At 41.8% G+C, this 13,701-nt stretch overlaps 1 protein-coding gene across 1 annotated transcript in view; it reads left to right on the top strand.

The window, feature by feature from the left end:
* Positions 1-13,701, top strand: part of CCDC183 (coiled-coil domain containing 183) — a 341,250-nt gene that overhangs the window by 127,894 nt on the left and 199,655 nt on the right. Inside the window, exon 7 of the mRNA XM_033960753.1 lies at positions 11,541-11,657. Coding sequence (XP_033816644.1) covers positions 11,541-11,657 — 117 coding nt within the window. The remainder of the gene's footprint in view (positions 1-11,540; positions 11,658-13,701) is intronic.

Below are 13,701 nucleotides of genomic sequence, written 5' to 3'. Positions count from 1 at the left end.
CCTCCCCTACCTTCGCCCTATGAATAGATCCCATGTGACGATCCCATTTGGCCTTAAAATCAGGCACGCTGCTGGCCTCGATCACATGCATTGGAAGACTATTCCAGCGATCAACTACCCTTTCTATGAAAAAGAATTTCCTGGTGTCAGCTCGTAGTTTCCCTCCCCTAATTTTCCACGGATGCCCTCTTGTTGTCGTGGGACCCTTGAAAAGGAAGATATCTTCCTCCGTCTCTATGCGGCCTGAGAGATACTTGAACGTCTCGATCATGTCCCCCCTCTCTCTGCGCTCCTCGAGTGAGTATAGCTGCAATTTGTTTAGCCGTTCCTCATATGGGAGATCCTTGAGTCCCGAGACCATCCGGGTGGCCATTCTCTGAACCGACTCCAGTCTCAGCACATCCTTGCGATAATGCGGCCTCCAGAATTGCACACAGTATTCCAGATGGGGCCTCACCATGGATCTATACAGCGGCATAATGACTTCCGGCTTTCGGCTGACGAAACCCCTGCGTATGCAACCTATGACTTGTCTTGCTTTGGATGAAGCTTGCTCCACTTAATTGGCAGCCTTCATGTCCTCACTGACGATCACCCCTAGGTCACGTTCTGCTTCAGTTCTTGTTAGGATCTCTCCATTTAGGGTGTAAGTCTTGCATGGATTTTGGTTGCCCAGGTGCATAACTTTGCATTTTTTGGCATTGAAGTTGAGTTGCCAGGACCTAGACCAGCGCTCCAGTAGGAGTAGGTCGTGCATCATGTTGTCGGGTATTGAAACATCATCTATTGTGCATTTGCCCACTACATTACTTAGTTTGGTGTCATCGGCGAATAATGTTATTTTACCCCGAAGCCCTTCTGCCAAGTCCCTTATAAAGATGTTGAATAGGATTGGGCCCAAGACCGAGCCCTGCGGCACTCCACTGATCACCTCCATCATTTCAGAGGGTGTGCCGTTCACCACCATCCTTTGAAGTCTACCTCCAAGCCAGTTCCCAACCCATTTCGTCAATGTGTCACCTAATCCTATAGAACTCATCTTGCTCAGCAACCTGCGGTGTGGTACGCTATCGAATGCTTTGCTAAAGTCCAGGTACACGATGTCCAGGGACTCCCCAATATCTAGCTTCCCCGTCACCCAGTCAAAGAAGCTGATCAGGTTGGATTGGCACGATCTCCCTTTTGTAAATCCATGTTGACGGGGATCCCGTAGATTCTCCTCATCCAGGATCTTATCCAATTGGTGTTTTATTAGAGTTTCCATTAGTTTGCTCACTATCGATGTTAGACTCACCGGTCTGTAATTTGCTGTTTCCATCTTGGAGCCTTTCTTGTGGAGTGGAATGACGTTAGCCGTACTCCAGTCCGACGGGACGCTGCCTTTCCTAAGGGAGAGGTTGAAGAGCTTGGACAGTGGCTCTGCCAGGACATCACACAGCTCCCTTAGCACCCTGGGGTGTAGGTTGTCAGGCCCCATTGCCTTGTTAACCTTGAGCCTTGATAACTCACTGTAGACACTGCTGGGCGTAAACTCGAAGTTACTAAACGGGTCAACTGAGTCAACCCTTGTCTGTAGCTGAGGGCCAAGTCCCGGCGCTTCTCGGGTGAAGACTGAGCTGAAGTATTCATTTAATAGTTGGGCTTTTTCTGAATCCTTTTCCACATAGTCTCCATCTGGTTTCCTAAGACGTACAATCCCGCCTGAGTTTTTACTTCTGTCACTGATATACCTAAAGAAGGATTTATCTCCCTTCTTGATGTTTTTTGCCAGAGACTCCTCCATGTGAAACTTAGCCTCCCTGACTGCCGTTTTGACGGCTTTTGATTTGGTCAAGTAGTCTGCTCTAGAGACCTGTTTCCCTGATTGTTTGTAAGAAATGAATGCTTTTTTCTTCTCCTTGATAAGGGCTGAGATCTCCGCAGTGAACCACTTCGGCTTATTGTTCCTTCGCCGTTTACTTACTAATTTAACATAGCGGTTTGTCGTTTCCTGTATGGTGGTTTTCAAAGTCGACCACATTTCTTCCACACTATCGGTTTCTGCTTGTCCTTGTAGCGCCTGGTGAACGAAGTCTCCCATTTCTTTGAAGTTTGTATCCTTGAATTGGAGGACCTTGGTCAGTGTGGTAGATTTAGTGAAACCTTTCCTAAGATTGAACCATACCATGTTGTGGTCACTGGAGGCCAATGTGTCGCCCACCGAGACCTCTGTGACACTTTCTCCATTGGTAAGTAGTAGGTCCAGTATTGACTGATCCCTTGTTGGGTCCAACACCAGTTGCTTGAGACCAGCTCCTTTCATAGAGTTTAATAGCCTCCTGCTGCTGCCGGAAGCAGAGGTAAGTGTATCCCAATCCACATCAGGCATGTTGAAGTCACCTAACACTACTGTGTCCCCACGCAAGGTGATATTTTCTATATCACTAATTATTTCCATATCCAGGTCATCATGTTGTCTTGGGGGTCTGTAAATTACGCCAAGATACAAGCATTTGTCCTTCCCTCTGGCCAAATTAACCCAAAGGGATTCCCCAGTGTACTGGACATCTGAGATTCTTGTGACCATAATGTCATCTTTAGTATATAATGCTACACCTCCCCCTATTCTGCCCTCCCTGTCCCGGCGAAGCAAGTTGTAACCCGGTAAGACCATGTCCCACCCGTGGGAGTCTGTGAGCCAGGTCTCAGATATTGCCATCACATCCAGGTCGGCATTCCTTATTTCCATTTCTAATTCCAGGATCTTGTTTCCCAAACTGTGTGCATTGACGTACATAGCCCTCCATGTTGTATTTTTGTTACGTCTCAGTGGGGATGTTCCTGCTTGAGCTACTTGAACATCTTTAGCATTGTTTGTATTCTCCCTAGACTCATAACTACAATGTGTACTTGTATTCTCCCTAGACTCATAACTACAATGTGTACTCCCCTTGGACCCAGAATTACAATGTGTGCTCCCTCTAGACTCAAAATTACAATGTGACCCATAATTGTCATATGAACATACCCCCGATTCGAAAGTTTTCGTACTCGCCCCTGACCCAGAATTACGGTGACTACTTTCCTCAGTCCTAAAAAAATATTGGCAGTTTAGTTCGCCAGGTATGTTGTATGTGCCTGTACCCTCCCCCGACTTACCTAGTTTAAAGCCCTGTGAAGAAGGCAGGCTAGACGGTGAGCTCCCTTGGAAGTATAAAAAATTGAATAAATATTAAACCAGAATTCCTCTGTATCTCTCAAGAGATGGGGGGAGAGTCAGGCAAGATGCAAGACTCGGGCACTTAAACCTTGGGCCCCTGGCAACATCACCAAAAGGGGTGTGGTTAGAGATAGTCTAGCCCAAATTCACGCTGCGATGCAGGGCAAGTTACTGAAATGCTGGCATTTAACCAGATCTCAGGTGGTAACAATCTGTCTGGTCTCCCAGCATTTATCCATGGAATAAAAAGAAAGACAAAGAACTGCATTACAATTCATCTCAAGGGCAAAAATTCACCACAAGCATTGTTCTCTGGGTAAAAGTAGGATTTAAAAAATTCTGTTATGTTCATCTCAGAAGTAGGGTCTGGTTGCTGATTCCTATCTCAAGATTTGCCTTTCAGGGACAAATTCTGGGATCTCACAACTGGGAGTGATTCTTCTGGCATTTTCAATATCTCACACAAAAATTTGTGCAACATGTCAACTGGAGTTATTAAAGGTGATCTTGGAAAATTGAAAAACCTTAATGGATTTCTTCTCACTTAGTTTCCAGAAATTCCATCCTCCTATACAGATAAACATTGTCTTTTACTATCGTCTCAGCTACCTTCTGTAGCTCTGATATCTTAGTTTTAATCATCTGAAGCTCAGTGCTGCTCCAATACCTGAGCATGAGTATTTACATTCTGAACTCCATGGGAAAACTTCAAGAAGTAGTTCTTAAGTACCTGCATGGCTTTCCAGAGGGTAGCCATAGTCACCTTGATCGGCTTTTGCAGCATAGTTGTTCTATCTTCAGAAGCAGGTACTTCACCATTAGGTATTGTGATATCTTCAATATACTGCTTCAAAAGATTTTCACCAACACCAATGTTAGTCTCTTGTGGTGAACAAGCAGCCTTTAAATTCTCCTCAAATAGCATAGCAGAAAGGGAATTCTTCTCTTGTACACCCTTGCGTGTTACTATGATGCTCACACTTCATAGTTGGGATAGTGCTGACCTCGCCACAGGGTTCAGAGAAACCATCAAAGAGAAAATCCTACAATTGGGCCAAAGAAGAGCTCAAGCTGGACCCAGAGAAAAAACGGTAAAGCCTCCAAGGTTGCCTGCTGTAGAATTGGGGCCTTCACTAGCCTTGAGGGTAGCCAGTATGGGCCTCTTCTTCTTCCCCACAATGAGGCCCAGATCTGAGGCTCTGAAAGTAGAAACTGCAGAGATAAAGCAAAGCGCCTAACAGAATGTCAATTCAAGTCACCATATTGGCTCTGGTAATTTTATTCTTTACAAAAGTTTCTATCATTTTGTTTGGCACTGACATCAGGCTTACTAGTCTATAATTTCCCAGATCACTCTGGAACCCTTTAAAAAAATTGGCATTGCATTGGCCACCTTCCAATCTTCAGGTACCACAGACAATTTTAATGGCAGGTTACAGATCACTAACAATAAATCAGCAATTAATTTTTAAGTTCTTTCAGTAACTTGTGGTGTATATGATCTGGTTCAGATGATTTATTGCTCTTTAATTTGTTAATTTTGCTCATTGCATCTTCTAGGTTCACTGAGATTTCTTTCAGTTCCTCCGTATCATCACCCATGAATACAGTTTCTGGTATAGACAGATCTTGTACATCATCCTCAGTAAAGGCTGAAGCAAATAATTTGTTTCGTCTTTCTAACTTGGGCTTGCCTCCTTGAGTTTCCTTTTTACTTCTAGATGATCTAACAGTCCCACTGACTCCCTCATAGGCTTTCTGCTAACTCACTTCCCTGCTTTGATTGTATCCTTCAAAAATACTTCACTCAGAATCATGCATTTCTGAGTGATTGACAACTTTCCCTTTCCCCCAGTCTAGTTCAAAAGCTGCTCTATCTTCCTTTTTAAATGTTAGCACCAGCAACATGATTACATCCCAGTTAATGTAATAATAATAACAGTTTATATACTGCAGGACCGTGAAGTTCTATGCGGTTTACAATGACTAAAAATAGTACAAATTGAGTGGAATTGACAAGTTAATACTAGTGATTCGTGGCTCTAGGGATCAGTTAAGTGGGAAAGATTGTACAAATCAGTTGCCGAAGTAGTTCAGGAACAGATATGTTTTTAGGTGTTTCCTAAATTCCTCATAAGTATTACCTAGCATAAATAATTGTTCCAGGTCTTTACCCCATAATGCTGCTTGATATGAGAGAAGATGTTGGTGGTGACTTTTGATTTTACATCCTTTAGCCGGTAGCGATACAAAATTCAAGTGTGAGCTTCTCTTATGTTTGTTGGTTGGGAAGGAGAAAAGGTCAGTTATGTATCTTTTCTGAATAGGCTCCTCTTTCCCAGAATATTGCCCAGTTCCTATCAAATCTAAATTATTCATCCCAGCACCATAGTCTGAACCACACATCAAATGCCTGTCTTGTCGATCCTGCTTGTGAATGTTGAGCTATTATTAGTAATATGTAATTTATCTTAAAAATCAAGTGTAGTACTGGAAGATTGGAAGGTGGCCAATGTAATGGCAGTTGACCTGGGAAATTATAAATTGGTTAACATGAATTGATACTGGGCAAAATGGTAGAGACTATTATGAAGAACAAAATTATTGAACATACTGTATTTATAGGCATGAAATAATGAGACAAAGCCAATATGGCTTTAGACAAGGGACATCTTTGCCTCACCAATCTACATTTCTTTGAAGACATAAATAAACATTTGGACTAAGGTGAGCCAGTTGATATTTAAGGGCATTTTCAAAACTCTAAGATGTCCAAAAAACAGCATAAGTGAGCACTTGGATGTCTTTATAAATGAGCACTTGAAAGTACCTTATAAATGACATCTGGGAAAATTAGAAGTCATGGAAGCAATGTCCTATTGTGGATTAAGAGCTGATTAAAAGATAGGCAACAGAGAATGTTAAATGGTCAATATTCTTAATGATAAAGGGTAAATAACTTATTTATAAATGTTCTGGAAATGGGAATAATGAGGGAGGTGATAAAATTTGTTGATGAAATAGCGTTATTCAAAGTATTAAATCACAAGAGGATTGTGAAAAATTGCAAGAGGTCCTTATGAGACTGGAGAGTGGGCATCCAAATGGCAGAAGAAACTTAATGTGAGAAAGTGCAAAGTGATGCATGTGAGAAACAGGAACCCAAATTATAGCTACATAATAATAATAATAATAATAATAATAATTTTATTCTTGTATACCGCCATACCAAAAAAGTTCTAGGCGGTTCACATTCATTAAATAAGGTCCGAGGTGACACACGGATTTACAAAATTTTAACAAAATTACAGTCAATGAAGAGGGGGGCGTGGGGAACTCTATAATGCAAGGTTCCAGGAATGCACCGTCCAGGAAAAGGATTTAGGTATCGTCATTGGTGATACTTTGAAACCCTATGCTCAGTGTACAACAGCAGCTAAGAGAGTAAATAGTCTCCCTCTTTTATTAAGCCATGGTAGAGGTTTCTACTGCAGTCAGAATGCTAAATGCTCCAACGCTACTCCAACACTCATAGGAATTCTATGAGCGTCGGAGCATTTAGCACTCCGAGCTGCAGTAGTAACCTCTACCGTGGCCTAGTAAAAGAAGGCCAGTATATTAGGAATTATTAGGAAAGGAATGGAGGACAAACCAAAGAATATTATAATACCTTTGTATTGCTCCATGGTTTGAGCACACCTTGAATATTGTGTGCAATTTTGGTCACTGTATCTCAAGAAAATAGCAGAATTAGAAAAGAAAAAGAGGAGGACAACAAAAATGATAACTTCCCTATGAGTAAATAATTGACTTCCCTATGAGTAAAGAGACTAGAACTTTTCATTATGGACAAGAGATGGCTGATAGAAGATGTGATAGAGGTTTATGAAATACCCAGTGGAATGGAACAGGTAGCTGTGAATACAAGGACTAGGGGGCATACAATGAAGCTACTAAGGAGTGAATTTCAAACATATCAGAGAAAATATTTCTTCATTCAACGTGTAATTATTAATCTTTAGAATTCATTGCCAGAGAATCTGGAAAAAGCAGCTAGTTAGCAGTGTTTAAAAAGGTTTGGACAAATTCCTGCATGAAAAGTCCATAAGCCAATATTAAGATTGGCGTGGGAAAATCTATTGCTTATTCATGGAATAATCTGTTTTTACTGTCTTGGGATCTTACCAGGTACTTGTGTCCTGGATTGGCCAATGTTGGAAACAGAATACTGGACTTGATGGACCTTCAGTCTGAACCAGTATGGCAATGCTTATGTTCTGAAAATATTATTCTGGAAGGTCTGCATTTCAAATTTCTACTTAAGAACTTGAATTTGGCTTCCAGAGCCTCCCTCCCATATTTTCTTATGTCATTGGTACCTTCATGTACCAAGACAGCCAGCTTATTCCCAGCACTGTCTAAAATCTTAGCTAGGTGATGCATGAGATCTACCCATTTGCATCAGGCAGGCAAATGGCCATGTGATCCTCATGTCCACCAGCCACCCAGCTATCTACATGCCTAATGATCAAATCACCAACTAAAATGGTCATCCTAATCTTTGCCTCCTGGGCAGAAACCCCTGAAAACATTTCTTCTATACAAGCAGATATTGCATTCCCTGTAGGGTAGATCTTGGCTATAGGATTGCTTCCTATTTCATCTGAGGGATATTGACTTTTTAAGTGACATCCCTCCTCCAAGACCATGCAAGGGCTGCTAGACTAGAGGAGGGACTTCTCTACTTTGTCCCTGTAGGTCTTCTCTATATACCTCTGTCTGCTTAGATCCTCCAAACACTTTTCCGATTAAGCTGAGTGGGATTCTTCCATCTACAGTCCTTCCAGTGTGTGTATGTGTGGGGGGGGAGGGGGGGGGAAATGCTGTTTCACTACCACATTTTCAATAGTGAGGAACAGGTAAGCTCTGCAGGATTTCAGAGAATCAGCCTGTCCCTAGTGATTGAAAACACACTATTAAAGCACCATCCCTCACTGGCAGCAATATAGTTGGAGGACTCCCGCTCAGCTTATTGGGAACAGTGTCTCCAAATCTGCTACTCTAGCTTCAAGAGATTGGACTTGTTCTCTGAGAACTAGGAGCTCTTTGCACCAAGCGCATGCATATAACTTCATACTAAATGGGAGATAATCATGTGGCATTGAAAAAGACTGGATTGCATTTCTCTTGCTGCTGGACTGGGTGAATTGTTTATTTAAAACTTGTTCTGCACAGAGAGGCAGGTATGGCTCTAGCCACCTTGCCTTGCAGGCCAAATATCCCAAGCTAGTCTTTATTTGCCATATGTTACTATGTTAAGAGGGATAATGTTTCCCACTGGGTATAGCAACTTCGATTTCCAGGGTCAGGAAGCACATTTTTACTGATGTTAGCAAAATATGATCAAGTCCCATTTCTTATAGTGTCATCAAAAGCAACAGGGTCCATTTCTGATTATGCTACAGCAGGTGTGCTTTCAGGAAATCAGGGACACATGATTTTGTAATAAGTGGAAACATGGTTGGGCTAGGGAGAGGAAGGTGTGTGAGTAGAGATGTACCCCATTCATATCTGTGAGATGGATGGAACTTGGGCAGGGGTTTGGTAGGGCTTGAGCATGGTTTAAACCAGATGTGAATGCTGATAGGCTGATATGATCTATCAACTATACCCATCATGTTATTGGGAGCATGTTTCTGTTGTGAGCTGCTAAAAGTTTTAAGTTCTTATACCCAAAGCATGTTTTAAAATGGAATAGAGTAAACACATCACAGACCTGTTAACTTCACCTCTTTTCAGCAAAATTATGAGCAGGAGTACCAAGTAACAGAATGAAAGAAAGCTTGTGATTGCTGACAAGTAAGATTATCTTGAATTCTTAGGACTGTAACACAATTCACATTTAGCAGGCTGAATGGGCCTTATGGTCCTTCTCTGTCATAGGGATGCCAACTGGATCCAGATTTGCCAGACAAGATTAATCCAGGCCTCATGCAGGGTCATGTATTCTTGCTGTCCATAGGGAATACAAAGGGGTAAACCCATAACTGGATCAACCCTTTTGGACCTGCCATCAATGCTTCCATTATCTTCAATGTCATTTCTGTGGCACATAGCTAAATAGCTACCTCTTCTGACTTGATATCTTCTTTGCGATATGAAAAAAGTACCGGTAATTGCCACAGACTCGTTATCTCCAGTCTCTGTGACACAAGAGTACATTTAATAAGTCAGACAGAAGCATGGTTTGCAATCTGGAGGCTTGCAAAGCTTACACAGACAAACCACAGTGGAGAAATTTAGTAATGGCGGTGTGCAACTTTATTCTGCAATCATGGAAATCTGTGCGATGGCTCGACACGCACGTGTTATGGCCAATATGGCTTGCCTCATACAAGCGTACGACACACAAAAAAAGTTAAAAACATAATATTACACAATCATAAAATGGATGTTAGTCAATACACATAAATAAAAATCAAAATAAGATAATGCATGACTAATTGTCACAACATTGCTAACAAATGGCATCCTCTACCATAGCATAATTGATAAGTGTTAAGCAATTGCTTTGATTCATAAAAAAGCCATTACAAGTGGATAAATAAAGACACATAACAATACATTCGTCACACTAGGATGCGCTGACGTGAATACAAAAGTTAATCTCCTTTATATGAGCAAACTGGACACATACAAACTGCATGGAGCCAGTTTTCATTGATGAGCTCCATGCAGTTTGCATGTTTTTTAGTACGTTTTTTTAATATGTCTAAAATGTCCTTTCATAAGTATTTGATCATATCTTTTATATGGATGAAGGTTTTCATTGTCATGTGTTATCTCATTTATTATTATTTTTAATCTCTCTTTTTATGCATTCAATTAGTCTTTTATTTAACTAGCATCATTATATTTTGAATGGGTAATTAGATATTTATGTATTTTATATGTGTTTTTTATGTCTAATACTAATTGATAAGTTTTTAAGAAGCCTTGTCGCACTGTATACACGAACGTTTAAATTATCCTTGTTATATATTATTTTTACATGTGTTTGTATGTGTCCAGTTTGCACATATAATGGAGTTTAACTTTTGTATTCACGTCAGCGTATCCTAGTAACGAATGTATTGTTATGTGTCTTTATTTATCCACTTGTAATGGCTTTTTTATGAATCAAAGCAATTGCTTAACACTTTTCAATTATGCTATGGTAGAGGATGCCGTTAATTGTATGTGGTAAAGTGGAATAGAAAAGCAAGATGTCATCAGCATAAATGTGAAAACTAATCTCACATTATTGAATCAAAAGTGCTAAGGGACTTAAAAAATATTAAAAAGAGATGGGGATAATATCAAACCTTCTGGAATCCAATGCTTCAGATGATGGTTTACTCATTCTATCTACTTGGAAAGATCTTGAAGAAAAGAACTTAAACCAATTCAAGACTTGTCCAGTTATACCAATATCTTGTAAACCAGACAATAGAAAAATACCCTATGTTTGGTTTTTTCCCCTTCCTTCTTAATAGTGTGCACTATTAACAACATCAACCCCATATGAAAATGTTAAAAACCTACAAAATAAAAAAATCTCACAAACTAAGCAAAATGCCCACCCTAAAATGTGCACAAAGCTATTCCTGCTTCAGAGCAAGATAAGTGTAACTTTGTGCAGGAACTTTCTGGGCAGCAATATGATAAAGGTACGCTGTTCATATTTTGCCTTTTATCAGACAGGTACAATATACCTCTATGTTTTGACTGTCTTCCTTATGATAACTTCTTAGTCTGCACTCATGTCAGGTAGGCATTCCCTCAGTATATACAAGACAAAGGAAGGGATCGTGTGAAAAAGACAGAAATGAGCCTCGGCTGATGAATCGGCAACACTACTCTGCTCTGCTCTGCAAAAGACATGATCCAACTAGGGATGTCAGGAAGGTCCTAGATACTGCACAAGAGTGATACCACTTGCCATTTCCAGTTCATGACCCTTTAACAAGCGACTCTCACTGCGATGATTGGGAGAAATGGAAAAAGTTTAAAACTCCGGGAAGTTGTGAATGAAGGCTCAGAGCACATAGCCCCAAATAAGCCCAAATCTATTTGATCTGGAACCCAAAGAAATAGAGCAGTATTGCCAGCCCCCTTTCCCCCTCCCCAAAAAAGTGAAAATACAGGGGCGTGTGACAAAGATTCCTCACATGGTTGTTTTGACCATTATGTACAAAAAATAGCATAGGCAGACCATTAATATTGAACCTTCATTAGAGGGTCTGGTACCACACTCATCCCCGGGTTGAATTCTACTTTTCTGTGTAATTGTTCCCAACAGAGGGAATTGAACAGCCTGGAGAACCTCTATGTCATAGAGAAGAAAGAAAGAGATTCCGTGCTCAGCTCTGAAAGAAAACGCATCAAGGATCTCATTGAGAAGCAGCCCTACAAACGGGTGAGTACAGAACACAAGGGGAAGGAGGGCATGAGGGCAGTCCATGATGGATCAATGCAAAGGACAGAAAAGTATAACTATTGTGGGAAGAAATGATCTCAGAAGGTGAGGGGTGGTGCTCGGGAAGCAGCGTAATGACAAATAAGTGCAAATCTTAAAAAAGAAGGGGAAGCTGAGAACAGATCCTGAGGAAGGAGGGCAGAGAGGCAGGTAAGTTCTAACATTAAGAAAAAAGAATGTGAGGGCAGGTTCTATTGGAGTAAAATATGATATGGATAAGTGCAAGTCTTAAGGGATAAAAGGAGCAGATTCTGTGGGAACAGGGTGGGGAAAATGGAGCACAAAATTAGGACTAATAATTGATTCCATGTCATAGACAGAAGTCCCCAAATTATGAAATCTAGCTAGTCTCCTAGAAAAGTTCCAAAGGTAAGTTTCTTACGGGAAGATTCTCAAATCTTTGCAAAAGAGGAATTATTCTAAAAAAACCCGCACATGCAAATGAGGTTTGCAGAGAGTTGTGGAAGGACGCTATATTTGCATGTGACGAGTCGCTGGTGAGAGCGATCGGCACACGCGCAGAATATATCTGCACATTAAAAAAAAATTCCTGAATTAAAGGATGGCAGGAGGGATGCCCATTCCCTCCTGCTGCTGGGGTCTCCTTCCTCCTGACACCCCCCAACAGGAGGGATGCCCATTGCTTCCTGCTGACAGTGATTGCCACCCCCCTGATACCCCTATATCTCTCAGTTCAAGTCCAGCCGGAGGGATGCCTACTTCCTCTGGCCACACTATAACTCCAAAAAAATATATACTGCAAAAGGTACTACATAGATGCCACAAAAAGCAGTGAGTAGTCTAATAGACTTTCAGAGCGACCCACTCTGTCTCAAGCACCAAATCTTCAATACAAAATATAATATGTGAAAGGAGGGATCCTCAGTGTGGAAGGTAAGCGAAGGGAGAGAATTCTCCAGCGCTTTACACACACTGGTGAAGATCCAATGACCTCCACCTGCACACCATCACTGGAACCCTCCGGTGTGTTCAAATCAAATCACAATAATAAATAAGCAGTGTAATCCAAGTGATATAAATTAATCACAAATGCTAAAATGCTAAAGTGAAGACAGGGCAGGACGCTCTGAAAGTCCCTCAGCCAGCTCCTAGGTAAACAACATCAGACTTAGCTTGAAGGCATGGACCGTAGGACTGGAATCAACAGCGGGGCAGGAAACCACCTCCAGGATCAGGATCTACCATGCCCGGTCTCGGAGACTCTGGGTCCCTTCCTCAGGAATCTGTTACCAATGGATGAACAGCAACAATTTAGCCATAAGCGGCACAGAGAAGCCAGCCGGCCGGAGGGAAGAGAATTCTAGTCCTACGGACCATGCCTTCAAGCTAAGTCTGATGTTGTTTACCTAGGAGCTGGCTGGGGAACTTTCAGAGCGCCTGCCCTGTCTTCACTTTAGCACTTTAGCATTTGTGATTAATTTATATCACTTGGATTACACTGCTTATTTATTATTGTCATTTGATTTGAGCACACCGGAGGGTTCCAGTGATGGTGTGCAGGTGGAGGTCATTGGATCTTCACCAGTGTATGTAAAGCGCTGGAGAATTCTCTCCCTTCGCTTACCTTCCACACCGAGGATCCCTCCTTTCACATATTATATTTTGTATTGAAGATTTGGTGCTTGAGACAGAGTGGGTCGCTCTGAAAGTTTATTAGACTACTCAGTGCTTTTTGTGGCATCTATTTACTTCCTCTGGCCGGCAAACCCGCCTCTTCAAAATGGCAGGTTTTCCCCTCCCCAGTGCATCCTGAGATGCGCCAAGGAGGGGGCCTAAGGCTCTGATTGGCCCAGGCACTTAAGGTCCCTCCTGTGGGGACTGGGCATCCCTCCTGCCGAGGTGGTTGTGAGGGGAGGGGGGTAGGATCACCAGCAGCAGGAGGAAGTGGGCTTCCCTCTTGCTGGGGGAGGTTGTCGGAGGGTGTCAGGGAGTGGGAATCACCGACGGCAGGAGGGAGTGGGCA

This window comes from Geotrypetes seraphini, chromosome 10, assembly GCF_902459505.1.
Source record: "Geotrypetes seraphini chromosome 10, aGeoSer1.1, whole genome shotgun sequence".
NCBI classification, from domain to species: Eukaryota; Metazoa; Chordata; class Amphibia; order Gymnophiona; family Dermophiidae; genus Geotrypetes; species Geotrypetes seraphini.
The sequence above is the reverse complement of the archived record's forward strand: the minus strand, read 5'-3'. Positions and strand labels throughout refer to the sequence as shown.